Here is a 14,548-nt window from a genome sequence, read left to right as displayed (position 1 = left end):
CTCCCCTCCGGCTAGAGTAACTGCCAGAGCATTCAAAGGGCTGCCCCACTTCATTTTTCTCTTTTCCCCTTTTGGGAGCTAGAGCTTGAAGACTAGACATTCAAACACAACTGCATAGATGAGGAAATTAAAAAGTGGCCATGCACACCCAGGGAAAGACTCAGAAAAGAGATGACCTCTCTTGGCCCAGAGACAGCCTATAACAGCCAAAAAACAAAAACAATTTTTTCTTAAATTGGGAGAATCTGATTCCACTACTACCACATTATTAGATTCAGATGTCTAGTTTTCAACATAATAATCACAAGGCGTACAAAGATATATAAAAGTATGGCCCATTCAAAGGAAAAACATAAATTAGTAGAAACTGCCCCTGACAAAGACCTGATGCTAGATAATACTAGACAAAGATTTTAAAACAGTTGTCTTAAAGATGTTCAGAGAACTAAAAGAAGATGTAGAGAGTCAAGAAAGCAATGTATGAAGAAAAAAGAAATATCAATAAAGAGATAGAAAACCTACAAAGAAATCAAGAAGAAATTCTGGAATTGAAAAGAACAATACCCAAAATGAAAAATCCACCAGAGGGATTCAGAGGTAGATTCAAGCAGGCAGAAGGAATCAGTGGACTTGAAAATAGGATAGTGAAAATTATTAAGTCTGAGAAACAGAAAGAAAAAAAGATGGAAGAAAGTGAACAGAGCCTAAGTGATGTGTGAGACACCATTAAGCAGACCAACATACCCATTATAGTAGGGGAGTCCCAGAAGGAGAAAAGAGAGAGAGAGAGGGGGGCAGAGAGAATATGGGAATAAAGGCTGAAAATTTCCCAAATGTGATGAAAGACATGAATAAAAATGTCCAAGAAGCTCAACAAACATCAAGTAAAATAAATTCAAAGAGATCTACACTGAGACACATTACTATCAATCTTTTGAATGCCAAATACAAAGCAACTGCTTGCAAGCAGAAAGAGAAGCAACTCATCACATACAAGGAATCCTCAAGAAGATTATGAGCAGATTTCTCATCAGAAACCTTGGAGGCCAAAATGCTAAAAACAAAGACAAACAAAAAGCAAAGCAAAAGAATTTGTATCTGGCAAAACCTTCTTCCAAAAATGAGAGAGAAATTCAGAGAAACGAAAGTTGAGAAACTTCATTCCCACTAGATCTGCCCACAAGAAGTGCTTGCACAGTCCTGCGGGGTGCAATGGAGGTACACTAGGCAGTAACTCAGAGGTGTTTGAAGGTATACAAATCTCAGTAGAGGTAAATACATGGGCAATTATAAAACCTAGTATTATGGTAAAAATGGTTTATAATTCCACTTTTGTTTTCTATATGATTTAAGAGATTAATACATTTTTTTAATGATTAATCTAAAAGCTAGTATTATTACAACTTTGGTTTATAACTCCACATTTTGTTTTCTACCTAATTTTGCATTTAAAAGAATCATTACGTTAAGTTTTGGGGCTCACGATGTATAAAGATGTAATTTTGTGACATCAACAACCAAAAGGGTAGGGATGGAACTATAAAGGAACAGAGTTTCTGCATGTTATTGAAGTTAAGCTGATATAAATTCAAATTAGAATGTTATAACTTTAGAATTTTAAATTAATTCCCATGGTAACCATAAAGAAAGAAGCTATAGAATATACACAAAAGGAAACAGAACAGGAATTTAAACATTTCACCACAAAAAACACAGTAATGCAGGAAACAAGGGACAAAAATGGTATAAGTCAGCAAATAAATAGCAAAAGGACAGACATCCCTTATCAATAATTACTTTAAATGTAAATGGGTTAAACTCTCCAATTAAAAGAGTTTGACAAAATGGATAAAAAAAAAAATGATCCAACTATATGCTGTGTACAGGAGACTCGCTTTATATTCAGAGACACAAATAGATTGAAAATGAAAGGTTGGAAAAAGATATTCCATGAAATAATAACCAACAGAGAGCAGGGTGGCTTTGCTAATATCAGACTGGAGTGACTTTAAAGTTTTTAAAGTTACAAGAGACCAAGAAAGACATTATATGTTAATAAAAGGTTCAAGACAGTGAGAAGATACAGCAATTATAAACATTTATATACTTGATAACAGACCAGCAAACTATAGGAACCAAAAATGACAGAACTGAAGGGAGAAATAGATAATTCTACAATAATAGTTGTAAACTTTAGTACCCCACTCTCAGTAATGGGTAAAATAACCAGACAGATGATAAGTAAGGAACTAGTGGCCTTGAACAACACAATACACCAACTAGATCTAACAGGTATAACACAGAACACTCTACCCAGCGACAACAGCACACGCATTCTCCTCATTTTCCAGGACAAACCATATGTTAGACCACAAATTATATCTCAGTAGATTTAAAGAGACAGGTATCTTCTCCAACTGGAATGGGATGAAGCTAGAAACCAAAAACAGAAGTCAAACTGGAAAATTCACAAACTTGTAGAAATTAAGCAACATACTTTGAAACAATGAATCAAAGAAGAAATTACAAGGAAAATTCGAAAATACTTAAAGGCAAATGAAAAAGAAGACATGTCAAAACTTATGGGACACAGCAAAAGCCATGCTGAGGAAGAAATTTTTTTTTATGTTTATTTTTGACAGCAAGAGAGACAGAGCATGAGCAGGGAGGGGCAGAGAGAGAGTGAGACAGAATCCAAAGCAGACTCCAGGCTCTGAGCTGAGGAGGGAATTTATAGCTATAAACACTTTCTTTAAAAAACAAGAAAGATCTCAAATCAACAGCCTAACTTTACAACTTGAGGAACTAGAAGAACTAAACCCAAGCTGGCTGATAGAAGAAAATAATAAAGATTAGAGCAGAAATAAATGAAATAGATAACAGAAAAGTAATAGAGAAAATCAATGAAACCAAAAGTGATTTTTTTGAAAAGATGAACAAAATCGACAAACCTTGGGCTAAGTGAACTAAGGAAAAAAAGAAAATTCAAAATCAGAAAAGAAAGTGGGAACATTACTATTGATTTTACAGAAATAAAAAGGATTATAAGAGTACTATGAACAGGGGCGCCTGGGTGGCTCAGTTGGTTAAGCATGTGACTTCAGCTCAGGTCATGATTTCACAGCTCGTGGGTTTGAGTCCCACACTGGGCTCTGTGCTGACAGCTCAGAGCTTGGAGCCTGCTTTGGATTCTGTGTCTTCCTCTCAGCCCCTCCCCCACTCATGCTCTCATGCTTGCGCGCTCTCTCTCTCCCTCTCTCTCTCAAAAATAAACATTAAAAAATTTTTTTAATAAAAAAATAAAAATAAATTTTTAAAAAAGTACTATGAACAGTTGTATACCAACAAATTGAATCACCAAATGAAATGGACAAATCCCTGGAAACATAAAGCCTACCAAGACTAAATCATGAAGAAATAGAAAACCTGAATGGCCTGTATAACTAGTAAGGAGACTGAGTTAGCAATCAGAAATCTCTCAACAAAGAAAAGCCCTGGACCTGATGGCTTTACTGATGGATTCTAATGAACATTTAAAGAAGAACTAACAAAAGGCCTTCTAAGACTTTTCAAAGAGGGTGTGTGCAGACTAGTGAGGATCAAACACAATCAAGATGCAGTTGGGCACGCAGGATTCTTTGGGGCCCAAAGGAGGAAAGAAAGTCAGGGAGGACTTCCTGGTGGAGGTGCCTTCTTGAGCTGAGTCCTAAAAGTGAGTTGGTGTTATCCAGACAAACAGTGGAGAAAGGCCTTCCAAGAAAAGAGACAGCATGGTCAAGACCTATGGATTGAGAGGAAGGGGGAAGGTGAGAAAGGAGACATGAGGCTGAAGGGGGGAAATGTTGGGACGTTCTCTGAGGAAACTGGCAGTTGTAGAAGGGTTTTGAGTGGGGCAGTCAGGGGTGGGGGGGGGTTGGTGCTCAATCAGACTTATGTTTTGAGAAAGCCAGGGGCTCATTGGGCTTACAGAGGTGGGCTGGAGAGCAGGAGATTCGGGGGTCTCAGAAGTGCCTGAGAAGACTACTGGGAGGGGACTCAGGAAGCAGTCTTGCAGGCAGAGGGACATGGAAGTGGGAGCCGCCTGGGTTGGGGAGGAGGGCCGGCTCACCCGATGGCCTGGAGTTGGTGCTTAGCCAACGTTTGGAGATGGTAATCTGGGTAGAGGTGCAGCAGATGGGCACCCTTGGCCAGGAAGCTCCCACTCTGCCACCCCAGGATGAAACAGGAGCCAGGCTGGCCCAAAGGTCACAGCAATACTATGAGGCCGATTTTTCCTGTCCAGCTTACAAAGAAGGAAAATGGGCCTAGGAAAGTGACGAGACTTGTTCAGAACACTCAGTTTGTATAAATAGAAATACAAAAGTTCAAGACGGGCAGGGAGGGGCAGGGAGCGTGCAGGAAGGCCACCGATGGGAGAGAATGATGCGTAGCAGGAATGGAAGGAGCCAGTGTTGTGGCAGCAGGAGGCCCAAGGGCAGTGTCTGGAGCCTCATGGCCATCTCCTGGGTGCTGCTCAGTAATACCACCTGCAGAGAACTGCTCTAGGCTAGGTGCCCTGAGAGGGACTTTACACACATCAGCTCATGTAATCCTCACCAGAATCCATATTATTTCCATTGGTTAAATGAACAAGCTAGGGCACAGAGCAGTTAAGTAACTTGCCGTAGCTCACCCAGCCAGCAGTGGCCGAACCAGGATGGGACTGCAGGCTATGCAAGAACCTGCACTGCCCCTGTCCACCTTTCCTCTCTTTCTTCTGAATCCAGCCCAGCCCTGGGCCTCACTCTCTTGCCTGAAGCCTTCACTGCCTTGCTATAAACCCTTGGGTTTGGGGCCCATCTCCTTTCCCTTATATGATGGGCTGGGGGGTGGGGAGGGGATGCAAGATGAGATGGGAGAAGAGCTTTGCTGCCTGTAGCTGCTCAGGCCTCTAGGGTGGCCCAAGCCCAACCAGGTGGCCTGACAGCCCCACCCCTCCCTCCACAGTGTGCCTACCTCCAAGCCAAGAACTGCCAGGTAGAGAGCAAGTACCTGGCGGGGCTGCGGAGGCTGCAGGAGACCATGGGGGGTGAGGCGAATGACTGCTCAGAGCTGCTGAGGCAGCTCATCCAGGAGGCACTGCAGTGGGAGGCCAGGGAGGCCTCGGCAGAAGGCGTGGAGCTGAGCCCTATCAGGTGAGCCCCTCAGGCAGCAAGGGAAGGTCTTGGTCTGCCTGACCTGGGGAGCCCCAGCTGCTCTGCTGCTGGTTCCTGCTGACCGTGTACGAGCACTGTGCATCCCTTACTTTCTCGTATCTTCAGGTATTGAGCATGTGGTTGCGATGAGCCCCCTCTTACAGCTGAGGTGGCGTCACTTACACTTACACCTCAGCTGTAAGACGAGGTGGCGTAGGCTCAGAGGAGGCAGCCCCTTCCCCAAGGCCATGCAGCATACTAGTGCAGCTGACCTGGGTCTGCCTCTGAAGCTCTGTTTTCTCCACTTCTCCAGGCTCCCAGAGATACTTGTCAGAGAGGGGAGGAGGAGAGACAAGCCAGCTGCCTTCCCCAAGCAAAGCCCTTGCTGAGCCCAGTGGACATGGGCAGTTAAATATAACAAAAGGGGCTGTGGCTGGGGTCCAAAGGCCCCCGAGGCTGGGAGGCTCGGTGGAAGGAGCCCAGGCTTTGGAGCCACCCCTGGACGTGTCACCATGTGACCTTGGACAAGTCACTTTACCTTTCTGGGCCACATATACAGCCTCCATCAGATGTGGGCTAAGATTGCTGCTTTGCAGGATCAGTAGGACCAAATGAGACCGCACATGCAGAGCACACAGGGCAAATAAATGTTAGATCAATGAAAAGCTATGTGGAATGGATCCCCAGCTCACCCATCTTGCTTGTCAGTGATGCTGTCTGTTCCCCATCCATCCTTGGGCTTACTGTCTTGTGGGAGTGGGATTCTATATCAGCAGTGCAGGACTCCTTGAGCCTAAGGCCTCATGGGGTAAGAAGAGGGTTCTTTATATCTGCACAGAATCCACTTACTATGCACTTACCATGTCCCAGACACTGTCTAGGCCCCCAGCATTTTACAACAGGGGATGTCAATGTCAATGGGTCTCCATGGGGCAGAGCAGGAATCCTACCCCTGGTACAGATGAGCAAACTGAAGTTCGGAGAACTGAAGTCACCTGCCCAAAGCTGCATGGCTAACCCGCAGTGAAGCCCCGGCAAGAACCTTGCCTGGGGTCCAGCCCCTGCCCACTGCCCCTTCTCCGGGGAAGGACTCTGCAAGGTGTTGCTAACGTGCATTTTTGCTGACAGCGAGTATGACGAGTATGGCTTCCTGACGGTGCCCAACTACGAGATGGAAGACCTGAAGCTGCTGGCCAAGATCCAGGCACTAGAGGTGCACTCCCACCACCTGCTGGCCCATGAGGCTGTGGAGCGGCCGCTTCGGGAGCGTTGGGCTGCCCTGGGTGATCTCACGCCCTCGGTCGAGCTCAAGCAGCTGCTGCGGGCAGGTGTGCCCCGAGAGCACCGGCCGCGTGTCTGGAGGTGGCTGGTCCACCTCCGCATCCAGCACCTGTGGAGCCCCGGCCGCTACCAGGAGCTGCTGAGCCGGGGTCAGGTTCACGAGCATCCTGCAGCCCGCCAAATTGAGCTGGACCTGAACCGCACCTTCCCCAACAACAAGCACTTCACCTGCCCCGCCTCCAGCTACCCCGACAAGCTACGCCGGGTGCTGCTGGCCTTCTCCTGGCAAAACCCCACCATTGGCTACTGCCAGGGCCTCAACAGGTGAGCGTCATGGCTCTAGTGAGGGCACAGCCCTTGTTCTCTAGAGCACCTCTCTGTCTCTTTGGAGTCTCCCAGGAACATGGAGAGGGGAGCCCAGGAGGCTTGATTCCCACTGTACAGATGAGGACAATATGGACATGTTCAAGATGGGGACAAGGACAGGTTCAAGACCGCGGTAGCTCCTCATGCCGTGCTCTCTGCTTTGATCGGTGCTCAGGGTGGGGCCACCCATGTAGGAAGCATCGGGAATGGTCTCCTGGGATTTTGTAGTGTGCACAGCTCAGCTCACACATTGCAGAACTGTGGGTCAAGGCTCATTTGCTTCAGACAAAATCCATTCAGAGGAACCCAAGAGAAAGAGAATTTGTAAATGTTACAGGGAAGCTCCTAACAACCAGGAAAAGAAAAGAGGACGAGACCCCATGGTCGTTAGAAACCACGGCATCTCCTGTCTCTAGCAGGGCCACAGCACCACACAACCCCAGGGGTGCCAATCGCGCCATAGTCCGTGGGGCCAGGTCCCGACACTGTGCAGCACCACACCCTACTCTTCTGCAGCCTTTATGGGGCCTCACAGTCTCTGGACTCTCTTGCTTTCAGCAGACCAGCCTCGGTCCATCATTCTTTGGACATTTAAGGCCCATTGAGGCTGTTCTGTTCAGAACGGAGAACTCAGCCCCTGAGTCTGGAGCTTTGTCAGCAAGTCATCCCACTTGTCGATACCCTCTTGCCGCAGGCCTAAATTCCCAAAGGAAAGAATGCAGTCGGGCCATCCTGGAGTCGGTTCTGCTTCTGGTGCAACAGCAGGAGATAAGGGATTGGGGGTGGAGGGGGGGTGGTGACTGGTAGGGCTGCCCCCTTCAGGACTGTGGAGGACTCTCATGGATGCCCTTAGCTATCCTGATAGAGGTTATGTAATCTCAGATATTTCCCAAAGCAAGTTTTGACTCTATTTATTTTTAAAGTTTTTTTTTTTAAGGTTTATTTTTGAGAGACAGAGAGAGAGAGAGAGAGAGAGAGAGACAGTGTGAGTGGGGGAGGGGCACAGAGAGGGGGACAGAGGATTCGAAGCAGGCTCTGCACTGACAGCAGAGAGTCCAATGTGGGGCTGGCACTCACGAACTGTGAGATCACGACCTGAGCCAAAGTCAAAAGCTCAATGGACGGAGCCACACAGGCACCCCTTTGACTCAATTTAATTTAAACACGCATACACTCGAGCAAAATTTACATAAGACCTCTGGTGTTTTTTTCAAAATAGGTGGTGTGTGACATTTCTTTAACACAGAATAAACATTCACAGCGTCCCTACTGAAATTTGAATGGTTCCTAAGGGTAGATATTTTTGATACTTGATTTCCAGCCTAAATTGGGTGAAATTGAGCATATATACACGTTCAGTTACTGGGAATTCAGAGTTAAACCACAGCACAGCTAATCTGCGCTGAAGGGGCGGGGGAAATCCTATAGTGGGAAGGATCTTGAGATAAACCTAGAAGGAAAGAAACTTCCCTGTGTGGATAGAGGCAGCACAAAGGCTGTGGAAGGGTATGTAGGAATAACAGACGGAGAAGGAGGTGACACCCAAGAATATTTCTTTAATTCTTTCTCTGAATACTTTTTTTCTTACTGATAGTTAGTGTTTAGGCACACATCCATATTATTGCTTAAAATCCAAAGTTATTTGTAATGGGAAGAGCCCCTTCATACGTGGAGAGTGCGGCCCTTAAACCCCACCTTGCAGGCCCCTTTCACTTGTCTGACTGCCACCATCTAGTGGCAACTGATAGAACTGCATGCATGGTGTCAAAAGAGGACACACCCTGCTTCTATGCAACAAATCAACCTGTTTAGAGGGTGACAGGTATCATGGTAATAATACACTGCAGATTTAGGGCAAAAACGTTAAAGCTATTTCCCTTTAGAACATAAATGGAGTGCTTTAAAAGTAGCTGTTTCCCACATCACCATGCTACTTCCTTTGCAGACCCACTTGAGCCTGAAGGCCTTAAGTCGGAGTCTGGTTGTAGCCCTGAGCACTTGGTGGGCCCTAATTGGTACCAACAGCCTCTCATTACTGATCTTTTTAATGTGTAGAGAGATCTAAGCTGGTGCCAGCAGCCAGCTCCTGGACTGAGCATGTCCTGAGGCTCCAGTGGAATGGGGTAGGGTGGAGAGAACACCAGGCTGGGACTTTGGGAGCCACTCTACCACCAGCTGACTGTGTGACCCTGAGCAAGTCATTTCTCCTTTCCAGGACTCGGGTCTTCCCATCTCTGCAATAAGTTTATCTAGACCCAGGATGACCAGTAGGAAGCATCTGTCTAGAGCCTTCTCTGGTGAGAGTTTCTGAGGCAGCCTCCAGAGTCAGTGGGAAAGAGAACAATGATGAATTAGTTATGTCTGCCCTGGGCATAGACAAAGGGAATGTTGTCATGATTGATTAGTTATGTCTGCTCTGGGCATAGACTAAAGAGTGGTGGCCCGTGTTTCACACGTTTGCTATCCCTGAACTAAATGACCTCAGAAGGCACCCCTTCCCCAGCTCTGAGAGGGCAGAGCTTCCTATTTCCAAAAATACCTTTGACTCTTCTCTTCATCCACTCAGCTTAGACTCAGGAGAATTTGTACAGATGGTTTAGCCAGAGCAAAAAGAAATTCCTTCCCAATCTATTGGGGAGAGAAAAGGGGTTTCTTTTTTCATTTGAGAATTGACCTTATTTCTCTAAACAATATGAACCTCAGAAGAGGTTGGAGGTCATGAATCCAATCTTGTAAGAGCTCAGAGAAGGATAAATAGCTAGACAATGAAATGTGTTTTTTAAGCCCATCAAGTGTGTGAGGCTTCATGATACTGTAAGGTGGCATCTCCCTAAGGGTGTTCAGTGGGTGCACTGTACAAAAGGGGCTCTACAGCCCCAATGGACAGTCCTGGGCTAGGGTCACATGGGGTTTTGTCACTGCAGAATTTCTAAGAGGCTTTTACTAAGATGTTGTATATCATTGGCCTCTAAAAAGGGGCTAGAGTATGCAGCATTTCCCAAACATCTTTGAATTTGGGACCTTGTGTTCACCTAGCGTCTTGAGAGACCATTGCATCTTGGAAAATGTATTCCTGGATTGGCCCTGGGTGAGACCTGCCAGGAAGGATGGGAGAGGTAGAGAAAACAATACTTCTTCCAGGCTGACATCCCTGCTCAGCACTGTGGACTTTTTCCTTTCTTCCCATGATCTCATTAGAGCTTCATGGTAACTTTAGGGGGAGGGGAAGCAAATGAGAGAAAGAATTTTGTGTAATGAGCACCTGCTATATGCCAGACGGTTAGCAAGACACTGTAATTCTGTCTTCTTGCTCAAAATGCCTCACAGCCCTAGGAGGTAGAGATTGTTAATCCCACTTTACAGATGATCAAAGTAAGGCTCAGAGAGGTTAGTTATCACACTTGCCAAGGTCTCAAAGCCTGTGGATATTAAGATAAGCATAACTAACATTCATAAAGTGCTCCACTACATGTCAGGTGCTATGCTGGGCATTCATCTCTTGTTAACGTCATTCACCCTCATAATAGTCCTGTGATTATTATGAAGAGGTTGAGGCTCAAAGAGGTTTAGGAACTTTCTTCCAGCAAGGAAGCAGCAGGTGCAGAATCACACCTAGGCAACAGGACTCCAGAGCCCCTCCCTAGAGACTCAGATCTCCCCATTGCTCTGGAAATCCCTGTGTAGTCCCCAAAAGCAAGTTCCTCTCACCCCAGGTGCCAGAACACTAGACTGGTTAGGGTTAGACACGACAACCCCCTGGGATCCGGGAAGCGACCTCTGCCACCCTCTGCCTGGCTGTGACTTCTGCACATCACCCTAAGCCTCCTTTCTTCCCCTTCCAGGCTAGCGGCCATTGCTCTGCTGGTCCTGGAGGAAGAGGAGTGTGCCTTCTGGTGCCTGGTGGCCATTGTGGAGACCATCATGCCAGCTGACTACTACAGCAAGACACTCACATCATCCCAGGTGAGCAGAGCAGGGGCAGACGGGACTTGGAGGCCACACAGGTTGGTGCTCCTTGAGTGGTTCCTTCAAGCCAGTGAATCAGAAAAATCAGGAACCTCTCAGGCCTCCATTTCTCCCTCTGTACAGGGGCCAGTAACCCCTCCCTGGGACTCCTGGGAGGCTCTGGTGAGGTGATAGCCCTTTAGAGTTGTTGCGGCCCTGCCCACAGGACAGACTTGTTATTCCAGTGGTGACACGATGTCACTAGGAATGGTTGGTCTCTTTCTTTCTTTCTTTCTTTCTTTCTTTCTTTCTTTCTCTCTTTCTTTCCCTCCCTCCTTCCTTCCTTCCTTCCTTCCTTCCTTCCTTCCTTCTTTCTTTCTTGAAGTCCCCTTCAAGCTCTCTGCTTTGCCATCCCTGGCATATTGCTTTCAGCCCCCTGCTCATGGTCACAAGCTGGCTGTACCCTCGTGGTCACAAGACAGCCGCACCACCTCTGGCACTGAAGCCACGGTCCAGCTCTGGAAGAAGCAGAGGGTAGAAGGCAAGGGCTGTATCCCCTACAAACAGCTCCCGCCCAGCAGTTGCTGGTTATACCTTATTGGTCAGAACTCTATCACAAGGCACCGCTTGCCACAAGACAGGCTGGGAAATGTTCCATATTTTATTTTCATGTTTTAACACCTCCGAAATCAAGGTGTGTTGTGTAACCAGTGTGCTGTGGTGGGGTTGTTGGAAGGTTTCTCTCTCTCTCTCTCTCTCTCTCTCTCTCTCTCTCTGTATAGAAAATTTCAAATGCAAAAACCTCACTTTGCTCCACTGTCTCATGAAATGTAAAAGTTTAAAAAAAAAAAAAGAAAATTTCGAATGTACAAAAAATAGAGAAAATAGTATATGAACCTCCATGTATCTATGACCTAGTTTGAATAATTATCAACACAGGCACCCACGTGCTGTTCCGTCTCTACTCCCACCCATCCCCGGTGAGACAAATCCCAGACGTCACATCCGTTGATCTAGGAGTCCTTCAGGTTCAGTGGCTCCTTAGGCTCAGTGAGTTACCCGAGGTCTGGAGCTGGACGCACCGAGCACCTTGCGTGTCAGACCCCAAAGGGATGTAGCGTTGAGGCCAATACAAGCCTGAACTGCTTGGCCTCAGGTTCAGGAGGGCTTCAGGTTCACTGGCCAAGAACATAGCCCACAGAGACCTCCGCGTCAAAGCCTAGCACTCCAGCTCGGAAGACTGCCTGCCTGTGCTGGGAGCAGCAGAGCGGTGTGCCGCGTGCCCGTCTCCTGGCCACGGAGGGCTCCGGCTCGTCCAGGCACTCGCGCCCCCGGGCCGGTGGGGGGCGACTCCACGACTGTGTGTGGACTGGCTCTCTAGGGAGGGCGGCGGCCCCTTCCCTAGGGTGGCGGCCAACGAGCCCTGTCTCCCGGCTCCCAGGTGGACCAGCGGGTGCTCCAGGACCTACTTTCGGAGAAGCTGCCCAGGCTGATGGCTCACCTAGCGCAGCACCGCGTGGATCTCTCCTTCGTCACCTTCAACTGGTTCCTCGTGGTCTTTGCAGACAGTCTCATCAGCAACATCCTTCTCCGGGTCTGGGACGCCTTCCTGTATGAGGGCATCAAGGTGGGGCGCTGCCAGGGGTGAGCAGGACAGTCCCAAGCAAGGCCCTCTTGTGCTCAGTTCCGCCCCCGGAGAATGGGAAGACGGTACTCCCCTGTCAGGGCTGTTGAGGACCCCTCGTGGGAGCATGGCTTTGTAAACTGAAGTGTTTTGCACACGTGAGGAGAAGAGAAGTTGGGGGGATTTCCTTTCCCTAGGGAGGAGGCACGACCATGATCCGGGAGGCCCATCCCTATTCCATCCACTGCCCAGCCAGTCATGTGGGTCCCCCCTTCTCTCCCCTCCCCCATATTTGGGTGTGGTCCCAGCTTTGCCCCTCACCTTTCTAGGAGACCCTAGGCAGGCCCTCCCCATGCCCCACCCCAGCGTCCCCATGGTGGTTGATGACATACCACACCGCAGATTACAGAGTACCTTTGGATCTGTTAGTCCAGTCAATTCCTGCTGATGCCCCATGTAGAGACAGTATCACCCCCCTCAGGTCCAACAGGGTAGCAGCTCACCCAGGGTCCCAGGACAAGTCAGGACAGAGCCAGAACTCCATCCCCATCTCCGGATTCCAAGCTGTGCTCTCTCCCCTTGGGGTCTCCAGTCTGCCCACCCCCTTTGGCCTCCCTGCACACATGTTGCCTCCAGGCTTTCAACCCTGAAGCCTGTCCTGGGAGCCCCACACTGTCTGGGTGTGTGGGTTCTCCTCCCCCTGGGGATTACCTGCCTGGCCCCCCCGTGCCCCACCTGAGCCCCCGCTTTGCCCCCAGGTGGTATTCCGCTATGCCTTGGCCATTTTCAAGTACAACGAGGAGGAGATCCTGAGGCTGCACGATGGCCTAGAGATCTACCAGTACCTGCGCTTCTTCACCAAGACCATTTGCAACAGCCAGTGAGAACCCTTTTCTGCCCCCACCCCTGCCGGTCCAGCAGTCCTCCCACCCTCACATGCCCCCAGGACACGTAGCAGAGGGTATGCTGGTGTTTGCTGAGTGCCGATTCGTTAGGGCTGCTGATGCTCCGTTACGGCTTAGAAATCTTTAGGGACATTCCACTGCCTCAGTGGTCTGTCTGCCCCTTAACATGGCATTCAAAGCCTCCATGCAATTTCACTTCCTTCCCACCTTTTCCTGCCCCTAATACTTGCCATGCCCTACAATCCTGCCAAACAGAATTATTTGAGTTCCTAGGACAACAGCCACCTCTGGGCTTTTTGGTCTTGCAGTTTCTTCTGCTTAGACGGCCTTCCTGCCACCTGCACCACCACCACATTTGCCTGGCCAACTTCTACTCATTCTTCAAAACTCAGCTCACATGTCACCTCTTCCAAGAAGCCTTCCTTGACCAACCTTTCCTTACTGGGTTAGAGCTCCCATAGTCCTAAGCTTTCTCCTGCCCCAGTACACATCACTCTGGGTGGAAGTTGGCTTCTTATTCACTGTTTCCTTCTGGGAAGGTGAGCTCCCTGCAGGCGGGGGCCAGGGCCTCAGCCACATGGACAGAATGAATGCCAGGGTGCCTGGGAAGGCCGGGTGAGTGTAGGCCCAGTGGGGCGCTGGGCTCTGGGCTGACTGTGCTCTCCCCTGCAGGAAGCTGATGAACATCGCCTTCAACGACATGAACCCTTTTCCTATGAAACAGCTGCGGCAGCTGCGGACGGCCCACCGGGAGCAGCTGGAGCCTGAGCTGCGTGAGCTGGAGCGGCTGAAGGCCGAGTACTTGGAGACTCGGAACTCACAAGCCCCAGTGGTGCCGGAGGACTGCGCCAGTGAGGACGAGGTGGAGGGCGAGGCCTGACTTGGCCACCTGCCCTCCCCAAAGCCCTTTTTCCCTCTTGGCTGGCAGGCCCCCAGGAGGATGGATGGCCATGGCGTGGTGGTCCAGCCCGTGAGCCCCATCACCACGTCATGCTGGGCAAGTCCCTTCCCCTCTCTGGGCTTCGGTCTCACCATCAGAACATCGTCTGCTGGGAAGCCTTTGGTTGGGTCATCCCCTCATGAGCACATACCCAGGGATGCCAGCCCTTTCTCGCTTCTTCCACAGAGCACTTTAGCACATAGACGAGCAAGAATGCTGTCTTCTAGGGTAACCTTGAACATTCCTTAAATTTTGTCTATATAAAACAATATAAACATTAGAATTAATTGACAAGCTTTGGAAGCTTAATGAT

At 48.6% G+C, this 14,548-nt stretch overlaps 1 protein-coding gene across 5 annotated transcripts in view; it reads left to right on the top strand.

Annotated features, from left to right (window-relative positions):
- TBC1D2 (TBC1 domain family member 2) overlaps positions 1-14,548 on the top strand; it is a 56,343-nt gene extending 41,795 nt beyond the window's left edge. For 3 of the 5 annotated variants that reach the window (XM_007089284.2, XM_007089286.2, XM_007089287.3), the window contains 6 exons: positions 4,987-5,174; positions 6,303-6,779; positions 10,664-10,784; positions 12,208-12,393; positions 13,149-13,270; positions 13,968-14,548. In XM_007089284.2, coding sequence (XP_007089346.1) covers positions 4,987-5,174; positions 6,303-6,779; positions 10,664-10,784; positions 12,208-12,393; positions 13,149-13,270; positions 13,968-14,175 — 1,302 coding nt within the window. In that variant the 3' untranslated portion in view covers positions 14,176-14,548. The remainder of the gene's footprint in view (positions 1-4,986; positions 5,175-6,302; positions 6,780-10,663; positions 10,785-12,207; positions 12,394-13,148; positions 13,271-13,967) is intronic. The other 2 variants (XM_007089285.3, XM_015540737.2) reach the window with 2 other exon arrangements.

The sequence above is a fragment of the Panthera tigris genome, chromosome D4 (genome assembly GCF_018350195.1).
Source record: "Panthera tigris isolate Pti1 chromosome D4, P.tigris_Pti1_mat1.1, whole genome shotgun sequence".
In the NCBI taxonomy this organism is placed as follows: domain Eukaryota; kingdom Metazoa; phylum Chordata; class Mammalia; order Carnivora; family Felidae; genus Panthera; species Panthera tigris.
The sequence above is the reverse complement of the archived record's forward strand: the minus strand, read 5'-3'. Positions and strand labels throughout refer to the sequence as shown.